Source organism: Phragmites australis, chromosome 1 (genome assembly GCF_958298935.1).
Source record: "Phragmites australis chromosome 1, lpPhrAust1.1, whole genome shotgun sequence".
Taxonomy (NCBI): domain Eukaryota; kingdom Viridiplantae; phylum Streptophyta; class Magnoliopsida; order Poales; family Poaceae; genus Phragmites; species Phragmites australis.
In genome coordinates, this window is record NC_084921.1 from 19,931,520 (window position 1) to 19,957,849 (window position 26,330).

The following is a 26,330-nucleotide window of genomic DNA, read 5'->3' on the forward strand; positions in this document are numbered from 1 at the left end:
ACACTGTTTTGCACAGCTTACACAACGAAACAAACAAAAAAAAAACTTGACAAGAACTCGGGTACCCGAAGCAGCACGGTCTTTAGCCAGACCGACGCGAAGCTGCCCCGAACCGATCAAAGCGGGCGAGGAAGCCGTCGAAGTCCACCGCCCCGTCGGAAGCCGGAAGGCAAAGCAGGCAACGCGTTACGCGTCTACCGAATCCATTTCCCGCTAGTCCGTCCCTATAAAGACCCTTCCACCCCAAACCTGGCGAAACTGTGAGAATCGCAGCGATCATCAGCATCCAACTAACTTTCCTCCCCTCTCCTCTCCTATCCTTTTTCTTGCCTTCGCCATCGATGGCCACCGAGGTGCTGCGCGCACACAACATCATGCTGCCGCCGCAGAGGATCCGGGCGGCGCACCGTAGGCCTAGCAACCCCGGCACCAGGAGGTCTCCGCCGCCGGCCGCCGGCCGGAGGAACCAAGGCAGCAGGAAGACATCGGCTTCGGTGAGGCCCGCCGCGGAGGTGTACGCCGGGCCGGCGTTCTCGGCGTCCCCAGAGCCGAGCTCGCTGCCGATGCCACAGTTCCCCGTCAAGAAGGCCGTCGCCGTCGTCGACGACTCCGCGACGCGCGACCTCAGGCGCATCCTGCGGCTGGATATGTAGCTAGCTAGCTTGCTCGCTTGGGGATGGTGGTTGGTGGCTTTATTCGCCCGCTCTCTGTTTTAGTTTGTTGTTAGTAGTTTGCAGTATCTTAACTCTTAAGCTATCTCTAGCTACCCTAGTGGTGACTGGCGCACCGCCGCGGCGAGGCCTCCGGCTCAGTTTTATTGTGTGGCCGGCGGCGAGGCATGCGGCGGCTGTGGACTAGTCCAACCGCGACGGCGGTGTAGAGCGAACGCAGCGCAGTACGTGGCCGTGATGTAATAAGTAGAAACGTATAGGCCGGGTAATTAAGGCGTTCCTCGGTATACAAGAGAACACCGCGGGTAACAAGTCAAGAATGTAATTACGATCTCGTAATCGTCTGTGTCTTAGTTAGGTATGCTACTTTCTCGGTCTGTTCATCGATAGAAATTACATTTCTGTGTGTTCAATCATGCTGATTTGAATTTAGCAAAGCACAAAATCATGTTAAAAGTTGAATCAGTCACGCTCACACCAACCGGCAGCTCGCCCGGCCAGGGGCCAATCATCGACCTAACGCTAGCTGGACAGCATGTTTTTTGAGAGCCCGCGACACAATCATCGTAATTTATTCAAATTACCAAAGTCAAGCAGCCTTCAGGTACAGCATCATCTGATCGTCTGGCAATAGTTGTGCTGGCTCTAGTTTTAGCTTATGGAAATTAATTAAAAACTCTCCTCTAAAAAAATTCTGTCTCTAGTGAATCTTTTATGCAAGTTTCGATCGGTCTTGCACTGCTAGTTACCCCTCTGTTGCTCCGAGGTTAGGGCGTTAAGCATCATGTATCTTCCAATTTCCAGATCCTTTTGCATTGTAAGCTACCTGATTATCATTTCTGTTTCATTCCCCCTTCGCCTTCACGTCTGAGTGGATGATGATGCAAGTTAGAAGATATGCGGAAAACAATAGAGTGGTATTACCACGATTCTTGGTACTCGAACGGTGCAATGACGTTTTGAGTTAATCCGAGTGAGATGGCAGCTCTTTGCGACACCTCATGTGAAGTGTCAAAGTTTTGAGATACCTCGAGTGCTATACCCTAATTAGGGATAACCACTCATTTCTCTATCTCGACACTTTATGATACATACGATATTAAGGGTTTCTCCATAAAAACCTTGGAATATAGTGGAGATCATTAGAAAGCTATCCCTTCTCGGGAGGTATTGTACTTCAGTCTAATAAAATGCAATTCAAGCTTCTTAATCTCCGAAAGGTATGCGCCCATGGTCATGTTAGAACATCTATATTCCTTCTTAACCTAATTCGTGACTAGTTGTGAATATCCATTCACAAGAAGTTGTCAAATTCATAGCAAAACAGCTGCTCGGAGGCTAGCTAGCGATCTTTCATATTCTTGCCTCGTTGTTCGTGTCAGGAAAATCAATCTAAAGGACATACCTTAGGGTTTGCCATGTCGACGATATCAAATTACCCCAACCCCGAGCCTTCGAGTGTCAATGAGCCATCAAAATGCATTGTCCATAGTTCCTAGACTTCATGCTCGTGTTTGCAAATAGGCTAGAGTTTAACAATTCTACAACAAAGTTGACTAGCACCTGGGATTTAACCGTTGTTCGGGGAACAAAGTGAAGGTTGAACTCCTCAAGTTTTACTAACTACTTAGTTATTCTCCCGATCGCTTACTGATTATGGAAAATATCTCCCAGTGGGAAGGTAGATGCAAAAATAATCTTAAGTGATTGAAAACAATGTTTAAGCTTACGAGTAGTCATAAGAATAGCATAGAGAATTTTGTGTACCTGAGGATAACATAAAAAAAATTCCCTTACGTAATATATCGGGCTCTGAACAAGCTCCTGCTTCTCGATCATCCCCCATTTCATCACGAGAACTGCATTGACGACTTGTGGCATGGCCATGATATATGAAAACTCGACCTAAGGGGAGAGATATTCCGAAGGTATTGCATTAAGGTTGAGAAAAGACCCTGAAAGCCGGCTACAATCCGCACGCTATCGCTGAATGACCGGGCCACGACCACAAGAAACACACAACGATGGGCTTTTTTTTTGCGAGAACTAGGGTTCAAACCCTAGTTTGGTAACCTCATACCTAAGGTCTTACCATTGTGCTATCCACATGTTCATATGGCCATTATATATAGTAACATCTCTTCTCTTATATTAGGTGAGGTTAGCATAAGAGGAGAAAAAATATATCTCTTTAGGTCTTGGAATGTTGTTTCTGCTTGCTCGGTTCACATGAAACCTTCATAATTCTTTATTAAGCTTATAAAAAGGCAGTCATTTTCGCCTAACTTAAAAATAAAATGATTTATCAAAACCATGCAACCTGTTAGCCTTTGGAATTCTTTTGTTGTGCTTGGAGATTGCATATCCTCGGTAGCTTCTATCATTTTGGGTTTGGCCTTGATGCTTCGACTGGATAGTAAGAACCCGAGCAGCTTTCTCAAGGAAATTTTGAAAACACATTTCTTAGGTTTCAACATCATCTGATGTTTCTATGGTTATCTAAGGTTTCTCGCAAATCGATGAGTAGATACTCTTTGAGCTTACTTTTAATAGCTACGTCGTCAACATATGCTTCGAGATTCCTTCTGATTTGATTATCAAAAGTACTCTGAACACACATTTGGTAAATACAACCGACACTCTTTAAACCAAAAGCCATATTTACATAGCTATAAACTTCGAAAGACATGATGAAGGAGGTCTTCTCCTCATCTTCTTTACATATGCTAATTTGATGATAACCCAAGTACACACGTGGAGGTTGAGTCAACAGTCAGTAGATCCTCAATAGTGGAAAATGATCCTTCAGTCAAACCTTGTTTAGGTCGATGAAATCCGTGCACATTTTCCACTTGTTGTTTGCCTTCTTCACCATAACATTATTGGCCAAACACTCAGAGTGAATGACTTCTCATAAGTATGCATTCAAGAGCTTGCTAGTTTTCTATTGAATTGCTATCCTGTGCTTGATCACCCCTTTGGAATTTCGAGCATGTTAGATCAGTAGAGGATGCATTGACACTATAGTCATGCATTCGTCTATTGATGTATGGAAACCCTAAACCCTATGACTTGATTTTTCAAATATGTGGCTATTTGGTATCCTAGCCTTTTGAATTGGATCTTGATACTGACAAAAGTGTCTAATGTCTGGTATACACACTACGAACCTCAAATTATGGATTCTAGTTGTAGATATGGCTTTGGATATTGAGAATTGATTTATACACTTAGACACTTTGTTTCAATTTTGGCTTGTGGGAGCAGAATTTACTATCGATCCAAGATAAAAACGAAGTGACCTAAACTGAAACGAACGAAGAACTCTTATAACATAGAAAAAAATTCTATGACACCGGTGCTAGGCCTGAATTCATGCCGCATGCTATTTTCACCGGTGCCACAAATTTTTGAGAAAATTCCTTATTTGCTATCAAATGATAACCTAGTGCCCTATTTGCCACTGGAAAATTTTGAGTTTCCTTATTTGCCATTGTTTCTAACTTTCATCCCCTGCATGCCATTGCTGCTTATTTCGTCAGCTACTGTTTGCATTTTAACCCTTTGACATGTCAATTTTTTATGTTAATGGCCATACTAACCTTGCTCTCTTACACTGACTGACTGGTGGCCCCCTCCTTCCCAAACTGTTGAGAGGTAACAGCATCCAAGAAGAAAGCAAGCACAGGTGGCTGCTCCGCGAGTTCATGCCCAACAAGATCTTGGATGACCATCTGTTCAACGGAGCCCATCCTCCTCTTTCCTGGATAATGAGATTGCAGACCATGATAGGCGCTGGGTGGGGTGTGGATTAGGAGTGCCAGAAGTTCATGTTTCCTCGAACGCATTGCTCTTTTTGAACCAAGCAGAACACAATGGTGGACGCGATGGCAAGTAGCAGAAGCACGTCAGCCTTGCGCCGGTTGACCAGTCGCATCGCACGGTGCAACATCTGCATCCACTCCTCCCCATGCCACGCCCACCCCTTGGCTCTTGCCTTCCTTCCCCGTAGCCGGCGTCGCTGCCCGTGACGGACGCGAGGGAGCCATAGCTCCCAGACCATAGCCCCATAGATGTTTCGCCGAGCTGCTCATCGCTAACGCCCCCTTTCATCCCAATCTCCCAGATCGCGCCCATGCCTACCCGAGGAGCGAGATCCGCACTATGAGCACGAGATTCGATGATGACGGCCTCAGCATCGGCTAGAGGCAATCATGCAGGGGGAATCAAATCAAAAGGGAGCTGATACAGATATGGGCAGGAGGGATGCGACGCGTGGGATCAGAGGTGAGTGGGGGTTAGAAGCGTGGCGCGATGAGCGGCTACGTGATTTTGCTGGTTCAGAATTGGAGCCAAGGAGAGGGGAACATGCGCCTTACAACATAGAGGCAAATATGTTTTTTACACTACCACTTCACAGCATCTTAGGGCCAAATAGATGATAATGACATGTAAAAGATGAAAGTTAGAATCAATGTCAAATAAGGAAACACAAATTTTTCAGTGGCAAATATGACATTAGGTTATCATTTGATAGCAAATAAGAAATTTTCTCCATTTTCCCCCCTTGTAACCGTGCATTCTCATTTAAATGAAAAAAAAACACTGCTTCTCTACCCTCAGTGTCTCGTGGGCCCATGCGACAACATGTCCCACAGTCCAGACCTGCGATCAGGCCCAGTAGAGACGAGACACGAGGCCCTCCAAACCGGAATCAACCAATCGAATGGTGAGCGAGCGAGCCATGTCCACACGCTCTTGCTGCAAACCCCCCTGTCCCAACCAATCTTCCCCAGGAGAGCAAGAAAGAAAGAGGAAAAGGAGAAAACAAACATAAACTCATCCCACCCAACAGATCTCCTCGCCGCCGCAATCCTCACCAATCTCGTATCTGTCGCTGGCGCGGAGGACAAGCGCTCTCGATCCGATTCGTGCCCGCGCTTGAGATGCCGGCGGCATCGGACTAGCCGAAGGGAAGAGACAGCCGCCGTCCCGCGATGGCGCAGCGGACGGGCGGGTGCGCCGGCAGCTTCCTTCTGCCGCTGCTGCTCCTGGCAGGTGCGTTTCCTCCCTCCCCTCCGATCCGAACCCTTTGCAAAATGTCTAGCCGTGCCTGCTGAACGGGCCACTCTGTCGATTGGGGGAGGGTTGCGGACTTGCGGTGCTGCTGCGCGGTGATCAGCTAGTTGGGAATTGCTGATGCCGATAGGGCAAGATTAATAAGTTTAGTAATGTAAAATGTGTGCTAGGGAAGTCATTGACATCAGAAAATGTGTGCTAGGGAAGTCATTGACATCAGCATGCTGATGGTTCATGTTAATATGGAAAACTCGGTGCCTATTGGAGAGAGCATAATTTCTTTTGTTTTGTCACCAGTCATTCTGCAGTGATTCTTTTAGTACGCGTTGCATCAGTGTTTGGCACTTCCTGAAACATCTGTCTTGTTCTGAACATTTCCTATCCATACATGCGGCCATGTCTAGGATGTCTGCCGGAGCGAAACGTGGCAATCTATTTGTATGTTTAAAATGTATAACTTGATAACTTCTTACTGATGTGAAATGGTATGGCACACTTTACCAGCATGACACTGATGCAGCTGTGCCATGACTTCTACGTTCTAACACTACTGTGCTGAATTACTGTCACGTCATGTGACACAGTTATATTGTTGATGAGAAACTCAGAGAAACTTGGTAGATGTTGATACACATAAAACTTGGTAGATGTTGATACACGATTATATTATTGTGATATAATCATGTAATGCTCCAGGAATGACATATGTATGCACCACCATCACTGATAATCTTATTTACTTCATGCCTTCGTGGACCTCTGGAACTAGTTTCTTATCATCTGTTACTCACAAACTTGTGTTGTAGTTTTTCCATTGATCAATTGAATCTGGATGCATGAGCAGGATAGTTTCCCCCCCAAATGACATGTCAATAGGATTTGTTGTAGTTATGTGACTAAAGAGTGCAGCTCCTGAAGCCTGTTGGGAAAAAGGGGTATGGTAATACGGTGCTCAGTATGTTCAGAATACATGTCTGTTTCAATCTGTCCTGTGCTTTATTCATATGGCCAGAGAGGGGAAAATAGTATAGGTAGAACGGTACCCCCTCAGAGGTTACAACCGTAGGGGTACTTTGGGTATTTCCCATGGACTATCTCTAGGTGGAAGTGGAACGGAACACTATTTTTTTGGTCTGGTGGACTGGGTACACTACAGATCTAGGATGTGACCCATTGGGCTCCGGCCTTTATGGACTCCAGGAATGGAAGCTTTGGCAAGGACCCACATGCCAAAGTGAATGAGACCCTTTGGCTGGTTGGCCCTCATGCCCTACGGGCTCAGCATGGCTTGGGTGATGGGAATGCGATGGCCAAAGGGTGCTACGGCTGGCAACGGGTCGGGTTGGGGTTGGGTGGAGCGAGAATGCACCCGACCCGAAACCCGACACCTCAAACCCGACTCGACCCCGAAATGGTTACCGGGTCTAAAAGAAGCCCCGACCCCGACCCCGTTAGGGACCCTAGACTCGCTCGCCAGTCCGCGATGTGGGACGGCGCAAGCAAGGCGGCAACGGCGGAGCGCGGGAGGGTGATAGAGCCATGGTGGCGGCTGGTCGACCAGTGGGGGCGCGGCGCCTCGGGCTCGGGCAGTCTAGAATTGGGTTGAGCCCATGGGTCATGGCTGTCTCGAGGCTCGTGGGGCACTCACGGGTGCTGAAAATCAGCCTCGGCCCCGAACCCGGCTCGGGTCGAGGCCCCAGCTCGAAGGTCCCGCGGGGCGATTTCAACACCCGCCCCCACCCCTGCCGGGTCCGAAACCCGCAGGGCCCGACCCCACCCGGCATGTTGCTAGCCTTAAAGGGTATTGAGTGATTCTATCCCTTCGGCCTGACAACCCTCTTGACCTAATGATCCTGAGTCATTGAGGCTTCATTGTTGCTTTAGATGGCTACTTTCCTGAAGACGAGGCCTTGGATTGATGTATTTCATCCTTGTTTGTTTGTTCCCCTGCTCTGTATTATACTATAGCAATCGCAGGCTGGTCCATAAAGCTGTTTGAAGCTATCTTTCTCAAAGCACTAAAATTTGACCAGTTTTTTTTGGCACATGTTCCTATTGATCTAACCATTCACTTCACATCCATTTTTTTTGCAGCTTCTTTACTTGATTGGAGTTTGATTTGTCTAAGTAATATGATCATCCTCTTTGCTATTCGATTTGTTGCTCCAAGAAGAGGTATGGCTGTGATATCTTATTTGTGCATTCTCAAATGTCAACTTTATTTGTCCATTAAAGCTAGTCTGCTTGGTTGGGTTGATATACTATTTGAATGTCAACTTTATTTGTCCATTAAAGTTAGACTGCTTGGTTGGGTTGATATACTATTTGAAAAACTAAGTTGATTTTACCAAACTGAAATGTTTCACTGTGCTCCTTAAAACTGTGACGTAGGGTTCAACCAAGTGATTCTGGTCCCATGGTATTAAGTATTAAGTATTTAGTTAGCTGAGTTTCCATCATGTGGTATTACTTGGCTTTGCCTCTACTGTTTTTCTGAGTCTCTGTTCTACCTGGCATGAATTTGATTTCTTATCGATATTTAGGGACCATGATTTATAAACAATTAGGAGTACCGCCGTGTGTTGTTGCGGGTCCGATGGTACGGTCAAACTGTGTTTGAAAATTTCACCGGGATTTGGGGAACATTGGGGGAATTTTGGGCACAAATAGGAGAGCGAGAGATAAATTGGCTTATTGGCTAGTGGCCAGGAGGCTGGAGGCGTGACGACTGATTAGGGTTTCCCCTTCTAATAAGCTTGAATCTTTATTGATGATCCTCTTTTCTTTATATATAGAAGATTAGTAGATTCCTAAGAAAACTAACAGATTGAATCCAATCCTAACAATGTGGAATAGTCTAGAACCTCCTAATCTAATTCTATCTAACTTAATGGGCAAACAATCATGCTATGGGGGCGCGGGCTCAGCTTTTTGATGTGGATGAATATGAAGCTGAAACAAACCCTTAACTTGTTCATTAGGTCAAATGGCTATTTACTAAAATTCCGAAACCAGATAAGCTCAAGGAAATTTACTGATAGTTATTATCGTGAACTTTGCCTTAAATTTTGGAATGATTCTTATTGCAACTTATACACGAGAGATTGGTTCTCCTAGTTGTATTACTAACAATATGCACAATATTTATCAAATTATTTATGTAAATTATAAATGACTAATGTTCTTTTCTCATTTCAAAGGGTTTCGTACTTGGAGGCTGTACCTTTTGCTGTGGTGTACAATTATTTACTCTGTGCTTGCCATTTTAGCACAAATTACATTTCATATACTCTGGTACATTGAAGGAAGGGGATGGTCTGTGGCTCATTCTTGGTGGGCGAAGCTGGTTGGTTTAGCAAGGTATTTAAGTTTTATGCATCAGTGCTTTTCTTCGTATCGATTCTGTATTCTCATGTACATGCACATATCCATGCGTCCACTCATTTGTAAATGCTTCCTATGAAGGCACATCTGGATTTAACGCTAATCATGGCAGTTGATGCAGGGACCAGCCTTCGGAATCACCATCAGTTCTCTATTTTCTTGTCATACAGCTATCTGCTGCTGCTGTTGCTTTGGTTGAAGTCCTTGGAACTGGGCTTCATCAAGATTCATGTTGGCTCAACTTCTCCTTTGGGGTTGAGCAAATAGGTCAGTTTGCTATGCGCTTTGGATCAATATGGACTAGAATAAAAAAATTGTAGTTATATTCTTAGACTGAATTATTCCCTCCATTATTTTTTATTTGATAGTTTTAGATTTGTGACCACGTATTCAGAAAAGCACAAGATGACCCCATATGTGATATCCCTATTAACGTCGTGTCTCTTGCCCTTTCATTAAATTTGTTTGTCTTCTAAACATCCCATTGTGATCAACGAACAAAGAGATTGTGTCCTGTAAAAATACTGAAATGTAGATAAAACTAAATGAGTTAGGGGCACTTTAGGGAGCTGCAGAGATCATTTTTTTTGGAAACTGATAACATAAAAAAGAGAACACTTTTCGACTCCAACAACAACAACAACAATAACAACAACAACAAAGCCTTTCAGTCCCAAACAAGTTGGGGTAGGCTAGCGATGAAACCCATAAGATCTTGCAAGTCTAGTCATGGCTCTGGCACGTGGATAGCTAACTTCCACGCACCCCTGTCCATGGCTAGTTCTTTGGTGATATTCCAGTCTTTCAGATCCCTCTTTACAGACTCCTCCCATGTCAAGTTTGGTCTACCTCGACCTCTCTTGACATTATCCGCACGCTTTATTCTTCCGCTATGTACAGGCGCTTCTGAGGGCCTGTGTTGTATATGCCCAAACCATCTCAAACGATGTTGGACAAGCTTCTCTTCAATTGGTGCTACATCAACTCTATCACGTATGTCATCATTCCGAACCCGATCCTTTCTTGTGTGGCCACACATCCATCTCAGCATGCGCATCTCCGCTACACTCAACCGTTGGACATGTTGCCTTTTAGTTGGCCAACATTCTGCGCCATACAACATCAAAATAGAAAATAATTGAGGGAGTAATGCATTGAAACTGACTTGTGTAATAATTAGTTTAGACTTCAGACCACATCAAAATGAGTTATATTATGAAGGATATATTTGGAAAAAAAAGATCATTGTGAGATGATATTAGCTGTTTTTTTTTATTTAAAATTCCTGTTTGACGTGCTATATTATAGAACTCCTAATCCCCCATGCTTGTTTATGTTTGCCATACATCGTCTTGCCATAAGAACTGCTGGCACATTAGTTCAGAACTTACTATTGTATACTGTCCAATGAAAAAGTATTTACTCTGTGCAGGTTACCATTTGCGGGTAGCGTGCTGTTTGTTACTGCCTGCTGCCCAGTTAGTTGTCAGTATTAGCCATCCTTCATGGATTTCTTTACCGTTCTTTGTATTTAGCTGCATTGGCCTTGTCGATTGGTCCTTAACAAGCAACTTTCTTGGTCTTTTTCGGTAAGCTCCTTGCTGTGAACAATTGGTTTATTATCCTAGCAAACATGCTTTTTGGTGATATTTCTAAATTTATTTTCGATGTTTTGTGAAGATGGTGGAGGTTACTTGAGATATATTCGGTGTTCAGTATTCTTCTGCTTTATATCTACCAGTTGCCTGTGAAGTTTCCCTATGTTGTGCTAGCATTTGCTGACTTCATTGGGCTATTCAAAGTTTCCTCGAGATCAGAATGGCCTGAACTGTCTTCTGGTATTTCGCTTCTGGTGTATTACTTCATGGTAAGCAACTAAGCATCAATTTCTTCAGCATGCACAATGTGATTTTTTCTGGCATTCATATGGCAAAATGACCATGTGATGTGTTTTTTGAATGATGCTTATAATTGTTGCTCATATTCTGCCGTTTTCATAGGTAGTTATCCCTCACATTATGCCTCTTCGACTCGAATTTGGGTGCCTATTTCTTCTTATTTACAATGCCACGTAGTTCCTCCTAGGTTGGTCAAGTTTTTCTTTGTTTAGAGAATATGGAGGATGGAATTATCTGAACTTTTTGGGATGAGCTGTCTAGTAGCTGACTTGTGCATATTGGGATTACTATTATGTTAAAATATAACTTACTGAATTATCGTTGTTCTCTTAAGATGCTGTTGTTGCCATTAGTTCATTATGTTGGAGATTTATGCAGAAGAGTGTCTACGGGCAATCTAACAACTTCTTCATTGTCTTCACTTACTTTTCGAAAACCCAGTAGCATAATGAAAATAAAATATTATGACAACTCTGAATTGGGATCTCTAGTCATTTACATATTAGGCAGAGCTTAAAATGCTTAAAGCAAGAATGTCAAATGGAACAAATTATGTTCTTAAGATCCACTGCATTGTTGGCTATGGTAGTAATATGTGAAGGGGCATAAAACATTTCTGAATGTAATGTCAAGTGTTACCCTGAAACTAGCATCTAGTGTTCAATCATGTAAAGCAGTTGTCTTTATGTTTTTCGGTGGATGTAACGGATTGATAAATTGACCAGACTATACCGAAAGTTACATGTAATACAATATGCATCACTAGAAATATCACTGCTGACTAGCATTCCATTAGTTCGTATTCAGAATCAGTAGCAGTCAAAGTATCATCACATTTCTACCGATAATAGGGAACTTTGCTGAGTTCTGGCTTTTCAGTGGACAAAAGATCATTACCTTCTAATACTGGCTCTTTTCCACTTACTGTAGTTGTCATCAGCCAAACGAGACATACAGGAAATGGATTCGCTTATATCTCTAGAAAATGACAGCTTAACAGAAGACCTTCTGCCTTATAGGAATGCATTTTTGGTTCGCCAATCTCGGTATGCAAATGATTTTTTTTCCTGCTAAAATGTTGAACGTATCAAATTTCATTCACTGTGAAATAACTGAATGTTGTAGTTACAAAAAACTAGCTTACTAACACCGCACAAAAATGAAAATGGAGTAGCAGTGGGGATCTTGGCTGCTAAATGACATCACAATTGTTAGGAATAGCAACTTATATTCAATTGTAACCCATGGGGGCATTATATAGAGTACATGAGGAAAACCCTAGGCTATGTGATTACCATAATACGCTTGACTATTATACCCTTAACACCCCTTCAAATGCAAGACGTATGCAATAGTGTTGCATTTAAAAGAGGTGACACTCAGTAATAAACTTAGACTAATACATCAAAAAATTGTCTCTTCAAAGCCGTCGTAGAGTGGAGCTTTAGCAATCCTATCGAATCAAGCTGAAGAAGTGCAAAGCGGAGCACAAAAGTAGAGTCGTGATGATGACAACAAATGAATGCCCTTGGTCGAGAATTGCAACAAAGCGACGATGTGTAGCAAGACAACAAAAGAAGTTGTCACTAAGCTTACGAGAAGACCTAGATGACATAGTTGCGTCAATAACGACGGGAAATGATTAGCTAAACAAAGACAAATATTTAGCTAATCACAAAAGAAATTGACTAAAAGACGAAAGAATATGTGGACTCGCACGGCATATAAGAACTCAAAGAGAGACTGAGACTTGAATGGACGCAATGGAAAAGCAAAGACTAAGAAAATTAGAGATCCTAGCAACGACAATGGAAGCAACAAGACTAGCAAGAGCAATGGAAACACACGGAAATACCAAGAAGTAGCACTAGCACATCATGGATAAGAACAAAAATCTTGTAGCAAACACCATCATACGTGTAGCCAAAAGTGCTTCCAAGAACTCCTCCAAAGCGGCGAATGAAGAAGAGCACACAACAGAGCATAGCCATGCCGGTAGAGGTCTTGCAAAGAGTGGATCCTTTGGCCTCGATCCAGATCCTGATGGCAGCAACAGTGAAGATTCAGCACGATTTGGCTGCAGGCTGGAGCATCGCGATAGGCGACGTGACGTCCTATCGATGGCGTGCGGCAGCCTCCAGCCACGACAGTGGCGTCATGCAGGACGGAAGTGATGGCCCAGCCCCCCTCTCTGCCGGTGGTGTTGAGGGAGAGGCATCGTGAGTAGTGGGGCGAGCCGAGCCCAGTCCCATGTCGGCTCAGGATCCAGATCGGGCGGGTGACGACGACTCAGGATGGTGGCTCGAGATCTGGATCAGGAAAGTGGATCTGGTCGAAGAAGAGGGCCGACAACGGACCGGCGGCAGTGGGTGAGCCGAGCAGCGTCGATGACAATGGGGGAGCTGGGCGACGCATCGGGTTTAGCAACGCAGTGACGGCGGCTGACACGGGCGGACGAACGGTGGGCGTAGGCGGACGATGATTGGGCTTGGGAGGACAACAGTCGGTGAACAGGACCCAAATCAGGTGGGCAAAATGGCGGATCTGATCGGGAAACCACGGATCCGACAGACGGGCAGGGAGAGAGAGAGAGAGAGAGAGAGAGAGAGAGAGAGAGCCAACTGGGGAGGTAAGCCGGCAGGTAGAGGGAAGCCGACGGGTGGGTGGGCTAAGATCAGGACAAGTTGCGGCGTCTAAAAAGAAAAACCGTAGCTCTAATACTATGTTAGGAATAACAACTTGTATTCAATGATAGCCCTTGGGGGCAATATACAGAGTACGTGAGGGAAACCCTAGACTATGAGATTACTATAATACTCTTGACTATTATACCCTTTACAACAATCATAGTTTATCATAGAAAAAATAACATTGCTTTGGATATCCATTATAAATATGTTAAAATGGAACTTAATTTTTTAGGTGAAATAAGTCATATTTTGGTCCAATCACCGTTAATATCGTTTTTTACACTTATTTTCTTCTACATTGCTTCTCTAACAATTATGAAGCCCCTGAGATGAAAAACATCATTTTACAGTGGCATTATTATTTCTGTTTTCAACTGTTCTTATGATGTTATTAGCAGTCGTGCTCCTTTGCAGTCTTATTTATGTAGTAATTATGTTCTCTGTGATGTTACTGAGCTAATTTAGTAGTTTCGGTCCCTCTACTTGTAGGCACAGTTTGGTTCCTCTACTTTAAATTGTCGGTCTGCCAATGAGCTTTATTTGGGTTCCCTAGATGGTTTTGCTCAAACAGAACCAGTTTTGACACCTGTGAATTGCTTTCTTGTTGACATGGTTGTTCACATGAGTGGGTAAACTCCATCAGTATATTCAAACTGTTGGTTTGCGGTTGAGATATTTGCCAACTTTTATTAAAAAAAAGAATAAATATATTCAAACTGTTGGTTTGTGGTTGAGATATTTGCGAACTTTTATTAACAAAAAGATGAAAGAAAATAACTTATCATTCGCCAGGCTTGTTGAGCGCCTGAAGTAATTTTTTGGAGCGTAGAGTGATTCAAGTACCGTACTGAGAAAGCAAGATTAAATGTAGAACAGGGAATGAGAAGCAAGGTAGGTAGTTGATTCAGTTGGGATCTTGCTTCTTTTGTTGCCATTTGATTAGGGACTTTTGATAAGCACAGATGATTCCATGCGTTTTTGCTATCTCCCATTCCACACATACCCCAGAAGATTCAATTGTACGCTTATCTTATTTGCAGGCTTAACAATCTTTTCTATGCAATTGGTGCGACAATAATAGTAAGGGAGTAAGGGGAAATTAATTATTAGTGTACTGTATCACATGTGTCTGTGTCACAAAAATCACCTGGTAATGAAAGAGAAGGATCAAATTTGCTGTTTTGGAAGTAGAGGGGCCTAAGCGAATAAATTGGGAGAACTAGGGAGATGATGAAAAATACCTTTTACTCTTTGTAACTTGATAGTGTCTTAACTACTTAATTCCCGACATAATATACTCAAGTTTCTCAATCTTGATGCAGTAAGTCATCTACTTATGTTTCCATTATTTTTTTGTCAACAGAATCATGCCCTCTGCAAATGTTGTGATGAACTTTGAATGTTTTATTAGCAAGCTGCATAATTTCTGCTTTGCTTATCTGTAACTGCTACTACTCAAGAATTACTACTTTAAATTATATTTATTGCTAACTAATTTTCCTTTACATCAGAAGGCATGCTAACGTTTTACTGAGAGGATCAGTTTTCAGAACATTCAGTATTAACTTCTTCACCTACGGCTTCCCGGTATTCTTCCCAAGTTTTTGTTTTCTCACTCCATACCTTTCCATTTATTTGCTGTTAGAGTTTGGCATTCTTCTTATGCTTGGCTGGGTCAACCATGTTAGAGTTTGACATTCTTGTGCTTGGCTGGGCCAACCATTTCTCTTTGTTCCTGCCATGTTCCTGAAGTCACTGATGTACCACGCACTTGATGGCCTGTGATGATGGGAGAACATAGCCAGGAACAAAAATACAAAATAGGGACACATAAGAGCAAATCGTATATTTTAGTTTAGGATCCATTATATTCAGATGGATTGATGATCAATAATAAGACACAAGGGAAACTAGCCACCCCATGAGTCATTTTTATCAGGTGTGAATGGAGCATGAGCTGGAGACTCATGCGTTGCGGTAGCTCTGGCGTTGTGCCTGGCCCTTCCTAGTGGCACACAACTATGGTGTTGTATCCTGCAGAGCATGCACACAAGGCCGCAGAAGCGGCATGAGATGCAACAGTCTATTTGTCCAAGTATTTTGGCTTTCGTTGAGTCAACTTTGTCGAATCCTATTTTGTTTTGTTTTTAGTGAGGATAGTGTGATTTTGTAGGAAGACATATTTGTTATGTTAAAGTGATAAGTCTAGGTGCCCTTATATCTTGGGGTTCATATTGGATTCGATCATGTGAGATGTGGGTTGGAAGAACACACTGGACACAGGAGTTTTTCTAGCCACTAACTTTTGATGTATTTAGAAAACATCTAAACCATACCTCTAGGGGGGGGGGGTTCTGCCCATATACGTAGGAACCGACCTGCTTATGCTACAGTAGGCGACCTACTGTTACAAACCGACATGCTGTTGCTACAGTACCGACAGCAAAAAGATTAAGCTACACACAAGGATTATACTAACAATAAATTTCAAGGATTTTGTTAGCTGATTATGTTAGGGTATCCTCTCTATGAAAGAGGGATGTCAATCTCTTTCAAAGGCTTGCATTATAAATAAGCAAGTGTCTTATCTCTATCCCACTTCTTCTTTATGGCAATGACCCCTTCTTCTATTGTGTCTCTTTCTTCTGCTCCTATACGCTTCTATCTTCGCTGCTACAAAGCTTCGTCTCCTCCTACACAACAAATCGGTATAGGATCCACATGCACTGGCTTCCAATGCTTAGTCGAAGTTGCTTGCGCTTAATGGAGAGTGCTTTGCTGCGCTGATCACATGGTTGAGAAGATGGACGAGAGGTTTAACACCAAGCTCAATGTGCTGGAGCAGCACATGGTCGCATGTGTGGTGGAACAAGAACACATTGCAGACTTAACGTTGGTTTGTGGTTCCTGCGGTATGCTGTGCTGTGTTTCTTTTTAAGTTGCTGTACAAAAGTAGTTGTGAAAAATCTCGTAGTTTGTTTTGGAAATCAAATTAAGTTTAAATAAATTCTGTTATACAACTGCTGGTCCTCATGTACGTGTCTATAGGATATAAGAGAAGGTGTCCTATAGGATTTAAAAGGGTGATATTTGTAAGGGTATATGTTTTAGTTTGCATCAGCACTTTATATAATGTGTTTTCTGCTTCTTCGCCTTTGGCCTATTGTACATGTATATGCCTTAATCTTAATAGGCTAAAAAAAAATCGAAGGTACTTCTCATCTAACAAAAAATCTTCGATTATTGCAGGTCCTGCTGCTTGCCCTTTCCTTCTGGAGTTTCAACTTCACTAGCATTTGTGCTTTTGGTCTCCTAGCATATGTTGGATACATTTTATATGCTTTTCCATCCTTGTTCCAAATGCATCGGTTGAATGGGTCACTTCTAGTCTTCATTCTGCTATGGGCAACCAGCACATATGTCTTCAATGTGGCATTCACATTTTTCAACAAAAGATTTCAAAAGGTGTCATGTTAAGCTATGCAAGTCCACCAGAAATTACTTTATCTATCAATATTTATAAAAAGTTATCTAATCAATATTGCAGGATATGATGATTTGGGAAACTATTGGACTGTGGCACTATTCCATTCCTGGATTATTTTTACTTGCCCAATTCTGCCTTGGAGTCTTTGTAGCACTGTGTAATCTTGTAAACAATTCTGTTTTCCTTTACTTCACTTCCAAGGAAGGTCCGTCATCAAGCGATGATCAGCTCATTGATGGTATGTGTATGGTCATATGGTGTATCATACTGTCATGAAGAGCATTTTCATCTTACATTTCCATTCCTGCCATGGCTCTCAGTTGAGCAATATGATGCTCTGTTGGATAACCTATCATAAATTGAACCATGTTGGATGTCCGATGTATTTAATTATGACAGCACAAATGACAAGCTCGCAAAAAGAAACTGCTGCATCAAATTCATAGATTTTTTCTGCTTTTGTTTTTGAGTTTCGGATTCTGTTTGAAACTCATGCAGTCCGTAACTTCTCACTGTTTCATGATTATTGTTTAATGCAACAAATTGAACTAATTTTCTTCAGGTTCTCTTAAACCCATTAATAAAAAGTTATTTATGTTGTTTTCTTTGTTCTGGAGCTTGGCTGGGTTTTATGGGGCTATTTAGTGGGATTCTAGTTGAGTTTACATGCTATCTCAAGCTTACACCCCTCGAGAAAGGCGTTTATTGGGAAGCTCATGCTGTTTCCTATTTGTTTATCGTTTATGCTTATGAGACTTGGATGTGTGTTTGAGCCCCTTAAAACAGGAAATTAAGCAAGATTTTTAATTTAATCCCCTTTATTCTGGTCCGATGCTGAACTTCGGAACCATGTTCCAACCTGCTTTTACCTATTTAATATGCCTTACTCTTGAACAAACTTCTGACATGAAGGTGTCATTGTTAGCTATGTCCTTGGTTCTGATATCTCGAAACATGTCCTCATTTTGCCGGCATACCGTGACAGTTTCCGTCACATTACCTTATAACATTCTCATTATTTGATTTTTTAAAGTTTATTTCAAACAGATTACACAGGAGCTCTAGTGCCCTAATTTTGATATTGCAAACATTTTGTTATTGTATGATACTGCTAATTTACTTATGGTCTGTTCTTTGCAGAGAAGGAAGATACAATGGTTCTGATTGTAGCAACACTAGCATGGGGTCTACGCAAACTTTCACGTGCAATTACATTAACATTACTCTTTCTTCTTGTGATGAAACGTGGATTTATTCATGCTGTTTACAGTATGGTGAAACTTTTCTTCTCTATGTTGTCTTTCTTAATTCATGGTGGTTCTTATGTGTTGTCGTATAAAATGTGAAAAAGATATTTGATCCATCGAATTATGTACTTCATCTTAATTTTTTTCATTAAACTTTTCAAGGCTACGCATTTCATGAATTATTCATCTATGGACAGCTCATGTTCTGTTCTGAGTGGTGACTGGCATGCACAACATATATATTTCAACTATGATGACTCCATAGCGGATGCTCTAAGATTTATTTGTTATTCTCCCAGCCCTTTAGTACAACTTGTAAGCTCTAGGCTTTGAGCTTGCAAAATACTCCTATTCTGCTAAGTTTTTCTTAGCCTGTCTTTGATGTCCTTTCACATCATTGTCCTATTCTGTTTGTATCTTCTCATTTGATCTGACCAAGTCAGTCATGCAAAAATGAGCAATGTTCTGATTTATGTTCTTTATGTTGGTAGTTGGTTCTTTCATCTTATTAAATCACTTTGTAGCATCACAAATTTTATCTTTTTTCCCTCATTAATTTCCTAGCTCTGTACCTTTTCTAACTAACAATACTTCTGTCTCAGTGTGCTTTTTCCTGGTGTTTTTGGCGAATCATTCAATTAACAAGAGACTGCGCCAGATCTTAGTGTTATTCTGCGAGGTGCATTTTTCAATACTGTACATTCTTCAGCTTGATCTAGTATCCAGTGCTCTGGAGCGCAGTGGTTCATTAACAATGGAGGTACTCTCACAGTTAGGTGCGCACTCTTTTGTTTTGTGATCTCTCCAGTTCTCTGTAAAGGCACCTTGTTTGTCCTTCGGAACATAGATGACAACTGAGTGCTATTAAAGGACTAAAATCTGTTAAGCTAGGCCCTGGGCCGAGGCACACAGCAAGGCAATGCACCTCAAACTGCACATTAGGCGTAAGTGTGTGTGGGTGTTCTGTCCCCTGGGGAGGGATATTTGTATGCGGTCCAGTTCTTCTGTCTTTAATACAAAGGTGCATAGCTCTTCTGCGTGTTCAAGAAAAAAAACCTGCAAATTAGGCGAGGTGTTGCATTTCTGCCCAAGGAGCAAAATCTCTGCAGCATGCATCTCCAGCCAAGCACGGTTTTATACAGGAAAAAAAGGGTAAAATGTGCTAGGCCTAAATGAAGGTCCTTAACATAGTGGAGTGATCCTAAATCTCATGATCTATGGTTTTAATCATGATTCCCAAGGCGGAAAGTGCTGAGACATGAACCTCACGGCCAAGCATGGTTTAAGACAGGAAAAATGGTAAGATAGGTGCATGGCCTGAATAAAGCTCAACAACACAAATATTTTCTAGGGTTTGTTTTGTAACGCTGCAGAACAAGGTTATAAGGATCCAGATGTTGAATCGAGCCATAGGTGCTCTGACATGATTGCTGTTAGATATATATTGCTCTATGTAATATCCTCAAACTATAAGGGGTTCTTTGCATTTTATGACCTGTATATGTGTATATATATTGGCCTAGTGCCTACAGGGAATACAAGTTGGTATTCCTAACAATTGCATCTTAGGATTGAATCGTATACTCAGATCCTACCTGATTCCTCCAGAAATAATTTTTAGACCTGCCATGCATTTCAAAATGGTGCGTATATCTCACAATTAAGCAAACATGTTAATCAACATGACATGTATCAAGGGAGTTCAAAGTTCATGTCTTGAAATAATTAAACTACTCAAGTAAATTAGCTCTTCTCAGGATCTACATCTAAGAACAATTAGTCAAAATATGATAATTGATTAAATTATCTAAGAACGTAGAGTAAATTTCACAAAACTACAACTATTTGCACCTAACTATCACAAAACTACAACTTCTGGAATGAGTTTCACAAAACTGCAAGTACTTGTGCCCCCAGTAACACAAAACTACATTTTTTACGTTTCACAAAACTACAACTATTTTGCACAAAAATGTTGTAGTTTTGTGTAAAAAATATAGTTTTGTGTTACTAGGGGTATAAGTACTTGCAGTTTTGTGAAACTCGTTCCAGAAGTTGTAGTTTTGTGATAGTTAGGTGCAAATAGTTGTAGTTTTGTGAAATTTACTCAAGAACGTAAGATGTAGTTTTTGCTTAATAGATGATGCAGCAATTGCCAGCCAGTTAGAGTTTAGTTTTTGAATCTTCGTTTAAATATGCTAAAATAGCATATGGTGTTTAGTATTATGCTCTTATGCATAAGCTTGCTATTAAATGATTGTTTCAATTCCACAGGGATCTTGATTGTATATGTAATTAGGTTACCCATTGGCATGAATAGGCATTGCCTTTTTGATTTGTCCACTCCTATTGTTTTACGTGACTGTTAGTTATTTTCCCTCTTGTAATACGACTATTATGCGTGCTCTATGATGAATATGGACAGAAAAGTTGACATGCTAAACGATTTTTAAGTGAATAATTAAAGCATAATTCTCTTTGTATCATCCTAATCTGCTCTCCGATACATCTCGCAGGTCTCTCAAATAATGCTACAACAAAGGACTTCATAGAGATAGGCTCAATTGTGTGCTTCTGTGCTGTGCATAGTCATGGTTTTAAGATGCTTTTTTCACTCTCAGCGGTTCTTCGGCATACACCTTGTCCACCTGTTGGATTCACTATTCTAAAGGCTGGTTTGAACAAGTCAGTTCTACTGTCAGTTTATAGCTCACAGAATTCGCAAGATGGTCAAGCCCACCGTAATTCACATGGTATAGCCTTGTCATTGTGAACATTTCATATTTTTGATTGATAAATTAGAGCATGAGCTATGACAAGTATAGTTGACCTAGGATTAAAGTTTCACAAATGTCACTTTTCAGCTGTTAATTCCGTACCTGGTGATTGGAGATCTTTTCTTCAGTGATAGTTTTTGCAGTACCATAGTTTGTCCCTGGAATAGGCTAATGTATCGATCAAAGGAGGTTGTCCATAAGGGCCAATATAGGAGTTGATGCATCTATAATTATTCATGCATCTAAGGTTTCGTGCTGTGTCAAACTTTTCAAACAATTCATTGCATATTACATATCTTTGTTTAGCAGAGTAATCTTGGACTTTGGACTCTTTGATAACTCTACCTGTTGTGCATTCACTTTATAATATGCATGATAAATTGTATTTGCATTTCTGAAGTACTCAAATGATTGGATAGTTTGTATTTTGATGACTAAAATTCTATATTGGCCTAGTGAGGCTGCAATGTTTTCAAGAAATATTTATTGAATTTTCGGAAAATGTTTAATATTTCAGTTGCATTTAATTATTCTTGGTTCGAAAAGTCAATAAAATCAATTTGATTGTTAGACTATGTAGTACGTGTATGTCTCTGTAATGGCTTTTCTGTGTTTTTATTGTTGTATAGTTGATATTTTCTGTTGGCCCTCTATGGCATACAGGCTCTAATCCAAACAAAAAATTATGTGGGAGTACCTAGGGTGTCTGCATTTTATGCACATATTTGAATTACGCACATTTGAATATAAGGTAGGTTCCATTTGTACAAAATCCATAATATGTTATTTTCCTTTTATGATGTTTTGCAGAGAAAAAAATTGCATCATATCTCAGTAAAATCGGTCACAAGTTTCTTTCAGTGTATCGTTCATATGGAACTTATGTGGCTTTCCTCACAATTCTTTTGACTCTATACTTGGTGACACCCAATTATATATCATTTGGTTACCTGTTTTTCCTTCTATTTTGGATAATTGGAAGGCAGCTCGTGGAAAAGACAAAGAGGCGACTGTGGTTTCCACTAAAAGTATACACCGCGGTGGTTTTTATCTTTACCTACAGCCTGAGTGTTTCACCGATCTTAGCAGAATTAGTCTCAAAGTTCGTTAAACTATATCCTGATCTGGGATTTGATCCTGAAGCTTCTCTGCTTGAAAATGTTTGGCAATCATTGGCAGTTTTAATAGTAATGCAACTTTACAGCTACGAAAGAAGACAAAATAGTGAGAAGAATTTTGGTGTGTCTGATGCTTCACAATCTAGGCTTCTGGGTTTCCTAAGAAGGTTTCTAATTTGGCACAGCGAGAAGATATTATCAGTTAGTGTCTTCTATGCTTGCCTGTCATCAATCAGTTTATCTGGCCTAATTTACCTGTTAGGTCTCATTGTCTTTTCCACTTTACCAAAAGCTTCTCGAATTCCTTCGAAGGTTTACCTTGTCTACACCGGTTTACTTGCTACATCTGAATATCTATTTCAAATGGTATGCAATCCTGCACAAATGTGTCCTGGTCATCACTTCTATGGTTTGTCTGTGTTTCTCGGTCTGAAATATTATGATTCTGGGTTTTGGGGTGTCGAATATGGTCTTAGGGGAAAAGTTTTGGTGATTGTGGCTTGTACCATTCAGTATAATGTTTTCCATTGGTTAGATTTGATGCCAACATCCCTTGTACATAAGGGTAAATGGGAAGAACCCTGCCAGCTGTTTATCTCGTCCAATCCATGTTATAGTCCTGTGAGAAGCAACGAAGAAAGTCATTCATCAAATAGGTTTACTTTGTTGATTTCTAAAGTTCAAGATCTTATAGGTAGCAGCTCACGTTCATCGCTTGGTTCAGGCAACACTTACCATAAATCAGAATATGTCGATAATGTCACCAAAGACTCAGATGAGGACAAGAGATACTCGTTTGCAAAGATTTGGGGATTGTCAAAAGAAAGCCACAAATGGGACAAGAAAAGAATTATTTCTCTGAAAAGAGAGAGATTTGAGACTCAGAAGACAACATTCAAATGTTACATGAGATTCTGGATAGAAAATCTTTTCAAACTGCGAGGTCTGGAAATTAACATGATTGTGTTACTACTGGCAAGCTTTACATTGCTGAATGTGGTATCGATCTTTTATATCATGTGCCTCATCGTATGCATTGTTATGAACAGAGATCTAATCCAGAAATTGTGGCCCCTTTTTGTATTTCTATTTGCTTCTGTCTTAATACTTGAATATTTTGCTCTTTGGAATGATCGGATGCCCTGGTTTCATGATATCAATGACATTGAAGTCCATTGCCGTGAATGCTGGAAAAATTCTAGGATTTTCTTTGATTATTGTTCAAAATGCTGGCTCGGTATGTCCTTGTGCCTTTCTTTGCTATGACTCAATGCAATTCAATGTTATATTGCGTTCAGCTTAAATTATAGTATTTACCAACAATTTGTACATTAACATGATGCAGGGCTAATTGCCGATGATCCTCGAATTCTGATTAGCTACTACGTTGTGTTTATATTTTCCTCTTTTAAGTTACGCTCTGACCGCTTCTCTGGTTTCTCGGACTCGGATACATTTCGTCTGATGATGTCCCAAAGGAAAAATGCATTAGTTTGGAGGGACCTCTCACTGGAAACAAAGAGCTTCTGGACATTCCTTGACTATGTACGGCTTTATGCTTATTGCCATTTAGTAGACATAGTTTTGGCATTAATTGCTATTACCGGTACTCTAGAGTATGATGTTCTGCACCTTGGTTATCTCGGATTTGCTCTGGTTTTCTTCAGAATGAGACTTGAAATATTGAAGAAGAAGAACAAGATTTTCAAGTATCTACGGATGTATAATTTTGCTCTCATTGTTTTGTCACTTGCTTATCAATCTCCTTATGTTGGGCAGTTTAGCTCTGGCAAGTGTGATCAAATTGACTACCTGTATGAAATAATTGGATTCTACAAGTATGACTATGGTTTTAAGATAACATCACGATCGGCTTTTGTTGAGATAGTGATCTTCCTATTGGTGTCCGTTCAATCATACATCTTTAGCTCCGGTGAGTTTGATTATGTGTCAAGATACCTTGAAGCAGAGCAAATTGGTGCGATGGTCCGCGAGCAGGAAAAAAAGGCTTTAAAGAAAACCGAGCAGCTGCAGCATCTTCGCAGGTCTGAGGAGCATAAATGTCAGCGCAACATGCAAGTTGAGAGGATGAAATCTGAGATGTACAATTTACAAAGTCAGCTTGACAGAATGAACTCGTTCACACCAATAAATGATACGTCTCAAAATGAGGGCCTAAGGCGCAGGAGGAACACTAAGTTGTATAGTGATACTAATACCCCACATGAAGATAATGAGATTGAATCACCAGCCAAGCAAGATAAGATTGGAAACACAGAATCATCACAGTCCTTTGAATTTTCTGCAACAGATACACAGAAGAACATTGATTTGATGTTGCACGTCTCATCTGATATTTTGAGACCCCCAATCAGGGGCAGAAGTGAAGAACTTGTGCTGACTGATAATATTAGAAGTTCCCCAGGTTCGACACCTGAGATCACTGAGTTTGAGGAGAGTGATGACAAAGTTAATTATAATTTATCCAAAAGGGAGAAGGCAAGAGGACAACATAAGGAAAACCCGCTAAAATCAGCTGTACAATTGATTGGTGATGGTGTTTCCCATGTTCAGTCATTTGGAAACCAGGCAGTCACAAATATTGTGAGTTTCTTGAACATAGATCCTGATGAAGCACACTCCAACGAGCATCCTGCAGGTGACATTTTTGATGTTGTTGAGAGTCAGAGGGAAACACAAGACGGGCAGCTGTTGAGAACACATTCAGTTTCAGATACCTCAGGAACTAAAATGAAATCAAGCATGCCTATTGGTGTGATCTTTCGGTATATATGGTATCAGATGAGAAGTAATTATGATTATGTTTGCTATTGCTGTTTTGTTCTGGTTTTCCTGTGGAATTTTAGTTTGCTATCCATGGTCTACCTTGGGGCGCTTTTCTTATATGCTCTTTGTGTGAACTATGGGCCAAGTTACTTATTTTGGGTCATCATTTTGATCTACACTGAGCTCAACATTCTATCACAGTATATATATCAGATTATCATTCAGCACTGTGGTTTGAATATACATTTACCTCTTCTCCAGAGATTAGGTTTCCCTGACGATAAAATAAAGGCATCGTTTGTTGTCAGCATATTGCCTCTCTTTTTAGTATATATATCTACTCTCTTGCAGAGCTCTATCACTGCCAAAGATGGTGAATGGGTTCCTGTAACAGAATTCAGCTTTCTTAATGCAAGAAACAACATTGAAGAGAAACACTGTATGCCTTACAGTTGGAGAGATAGGCTAAAAAATTTGCACTTGCCTGTAATGAACCTCATAAGGATGATTGGTAGAGGCTTATCTAGATATTGGATATCATTAACACAGGGAGCAGAATCTCCTCCCTATTTTGTGCAAGTTACGATGGAAGTAAACCATTGGCCAGAAGATGGAATCCAGCCAGAGAGGATAGAGTCAGCAATAAATAGGGTGCTTGCTATTGCACATGAAGAAAGATGTCAGGCTAAATTGCCTTCTTCTTGCCACTGTTGTAGTAAAGTCCGGATTCAAAGTATTGAAAAAAGCAAAGAAAATTCTAATATGGCTCTTGCTGTACTGGAAGTTGTTTATGATGCTCATGTAGAATGCCAATCAGTAGGATGGTACAAATCACTTACTCCAGCAGCTGATGTAGAAAGGGAGATTCATGAGTCACAGAAAGCAGGACTTTTTGAAGAAATAAATTTTCCCTATCCAATTGTCTCAGTGATTGGTGGTGGTAAAAGAGAGATTGATCTTTATGCATATTATTTTGGTGCTGACTTGGCAGTTTTCTTCCTTGTTGCGATGTTCTATCAATCTGTCCTAAAAAATAAGAGCAAATTTTTGGAAGTTTACCAGCTAGAGGATCAGTTTCCCAAAGAGTTTGTTTTCATTCTAATGGTGAGCTCTCCTTTCCATTGACTTCGTTATGTTGTACTTACAAGCTAATGTACTATTTTAGTTAAGTGTCTAATATGCATTATTTTAC

General features: G+C 41.0%; 2 protein-coding genes across 8 annotated transcripts in view; both read left to right on the forward strand.

Annotated features, from left to right (window-relative positions):
• The first annotated feature begins 241 nt into the window (after positions 1-241).
• Positions 242-1,087, forward strand: LOC133912393 (uncharacterized). The gene has a single exon (XM_062355099.1). The coding sequence runs from the start codon at positions 342-344 to the stop codon at positions 651-653; it is 312 nt and encodes a 103-aa protein (XP_062211083.1). The 5' UTR covers positions 242-341; the 3' UTR covers positions 654-1,087.
• A 4,331-nt stretch (positions 1,088-5,418) lies between these two features.
• The window catches only part of LOC133912402 (piezo-type mechanosensitive ion channel homolog), a 35,257-nt gene continuing 14,345 nt past the window's right edge, over positions 5,419-26,330 (forward strand). For 2 of the 7 annotated variants that reach the window (XR_009908802.1, XR_009908803.1), the window contains exons 1-15: positions 5,419-5,729; positions 7,845-7,925; positions 8,951-9,110; positions 9,256-9,401; positions 10,567-10,723; positions 10,815-11,001; positions 11,963-12,078; positions 15,234-15,309; positions 16,972-17,187; positions 17,270-17,447; positions 18,350-18,478; positions 19,059-19,232; positions 20,973-21,209; positions 22,044-23,588; positions 23,697-26,242. Coding sequence is in view for 2 of the 7 variants with exons in the window: in XM_062355123.1 (XP_062211107.1) it covers positions 5,669-5,729; positions 7,845-7,925; positions 8,951-9,110; positions 9,256-9,401; positions 10,567-10,723; positions 10,815-11,001; positions 11,963-12,078; positions 15,234-15,309; positions 16,972-17,187; positions 17,270-17,447; positions 18,350-18,478; positions 19,059-19,232; positions 20,973-21,209; positions 22,044-23,588; positions 23,697-26,242 (6,009 nt within the window). In the remaining 5 variants the exon portion in view is untranslated. Of the gene's footprint in view, positions 5,730-7,844; positions 7,926-8,950; positions 9,111-9,255; positions 9,402-10,566; positions 10,724-10,814; positions 11,002-11,962; positions 12,079-15,233; positions 15,310-16,971; positions 17,188-17,269; positions 17,448-18,349; positions 18,484-19,058; positions 19,233-20,972; positions 21,210-22,043; positions 23,589-23,696; positions 26,243-26,330 lie in introns of those variants that run through there. The other 5 variants (XR_009908797.1, XM_062355110.1, XM_062355123.1 and 2 more) reach the window with 4 other exon arrangements.

Coding starts and splice junctions, on each gene's coding strand:
- LOC133912393 (XM_062355099.1), top strand. CDS start 342: ATGGCCACCGAGGTGCTGCGCGCACACAACATCATGCTGCCGCCGCAG.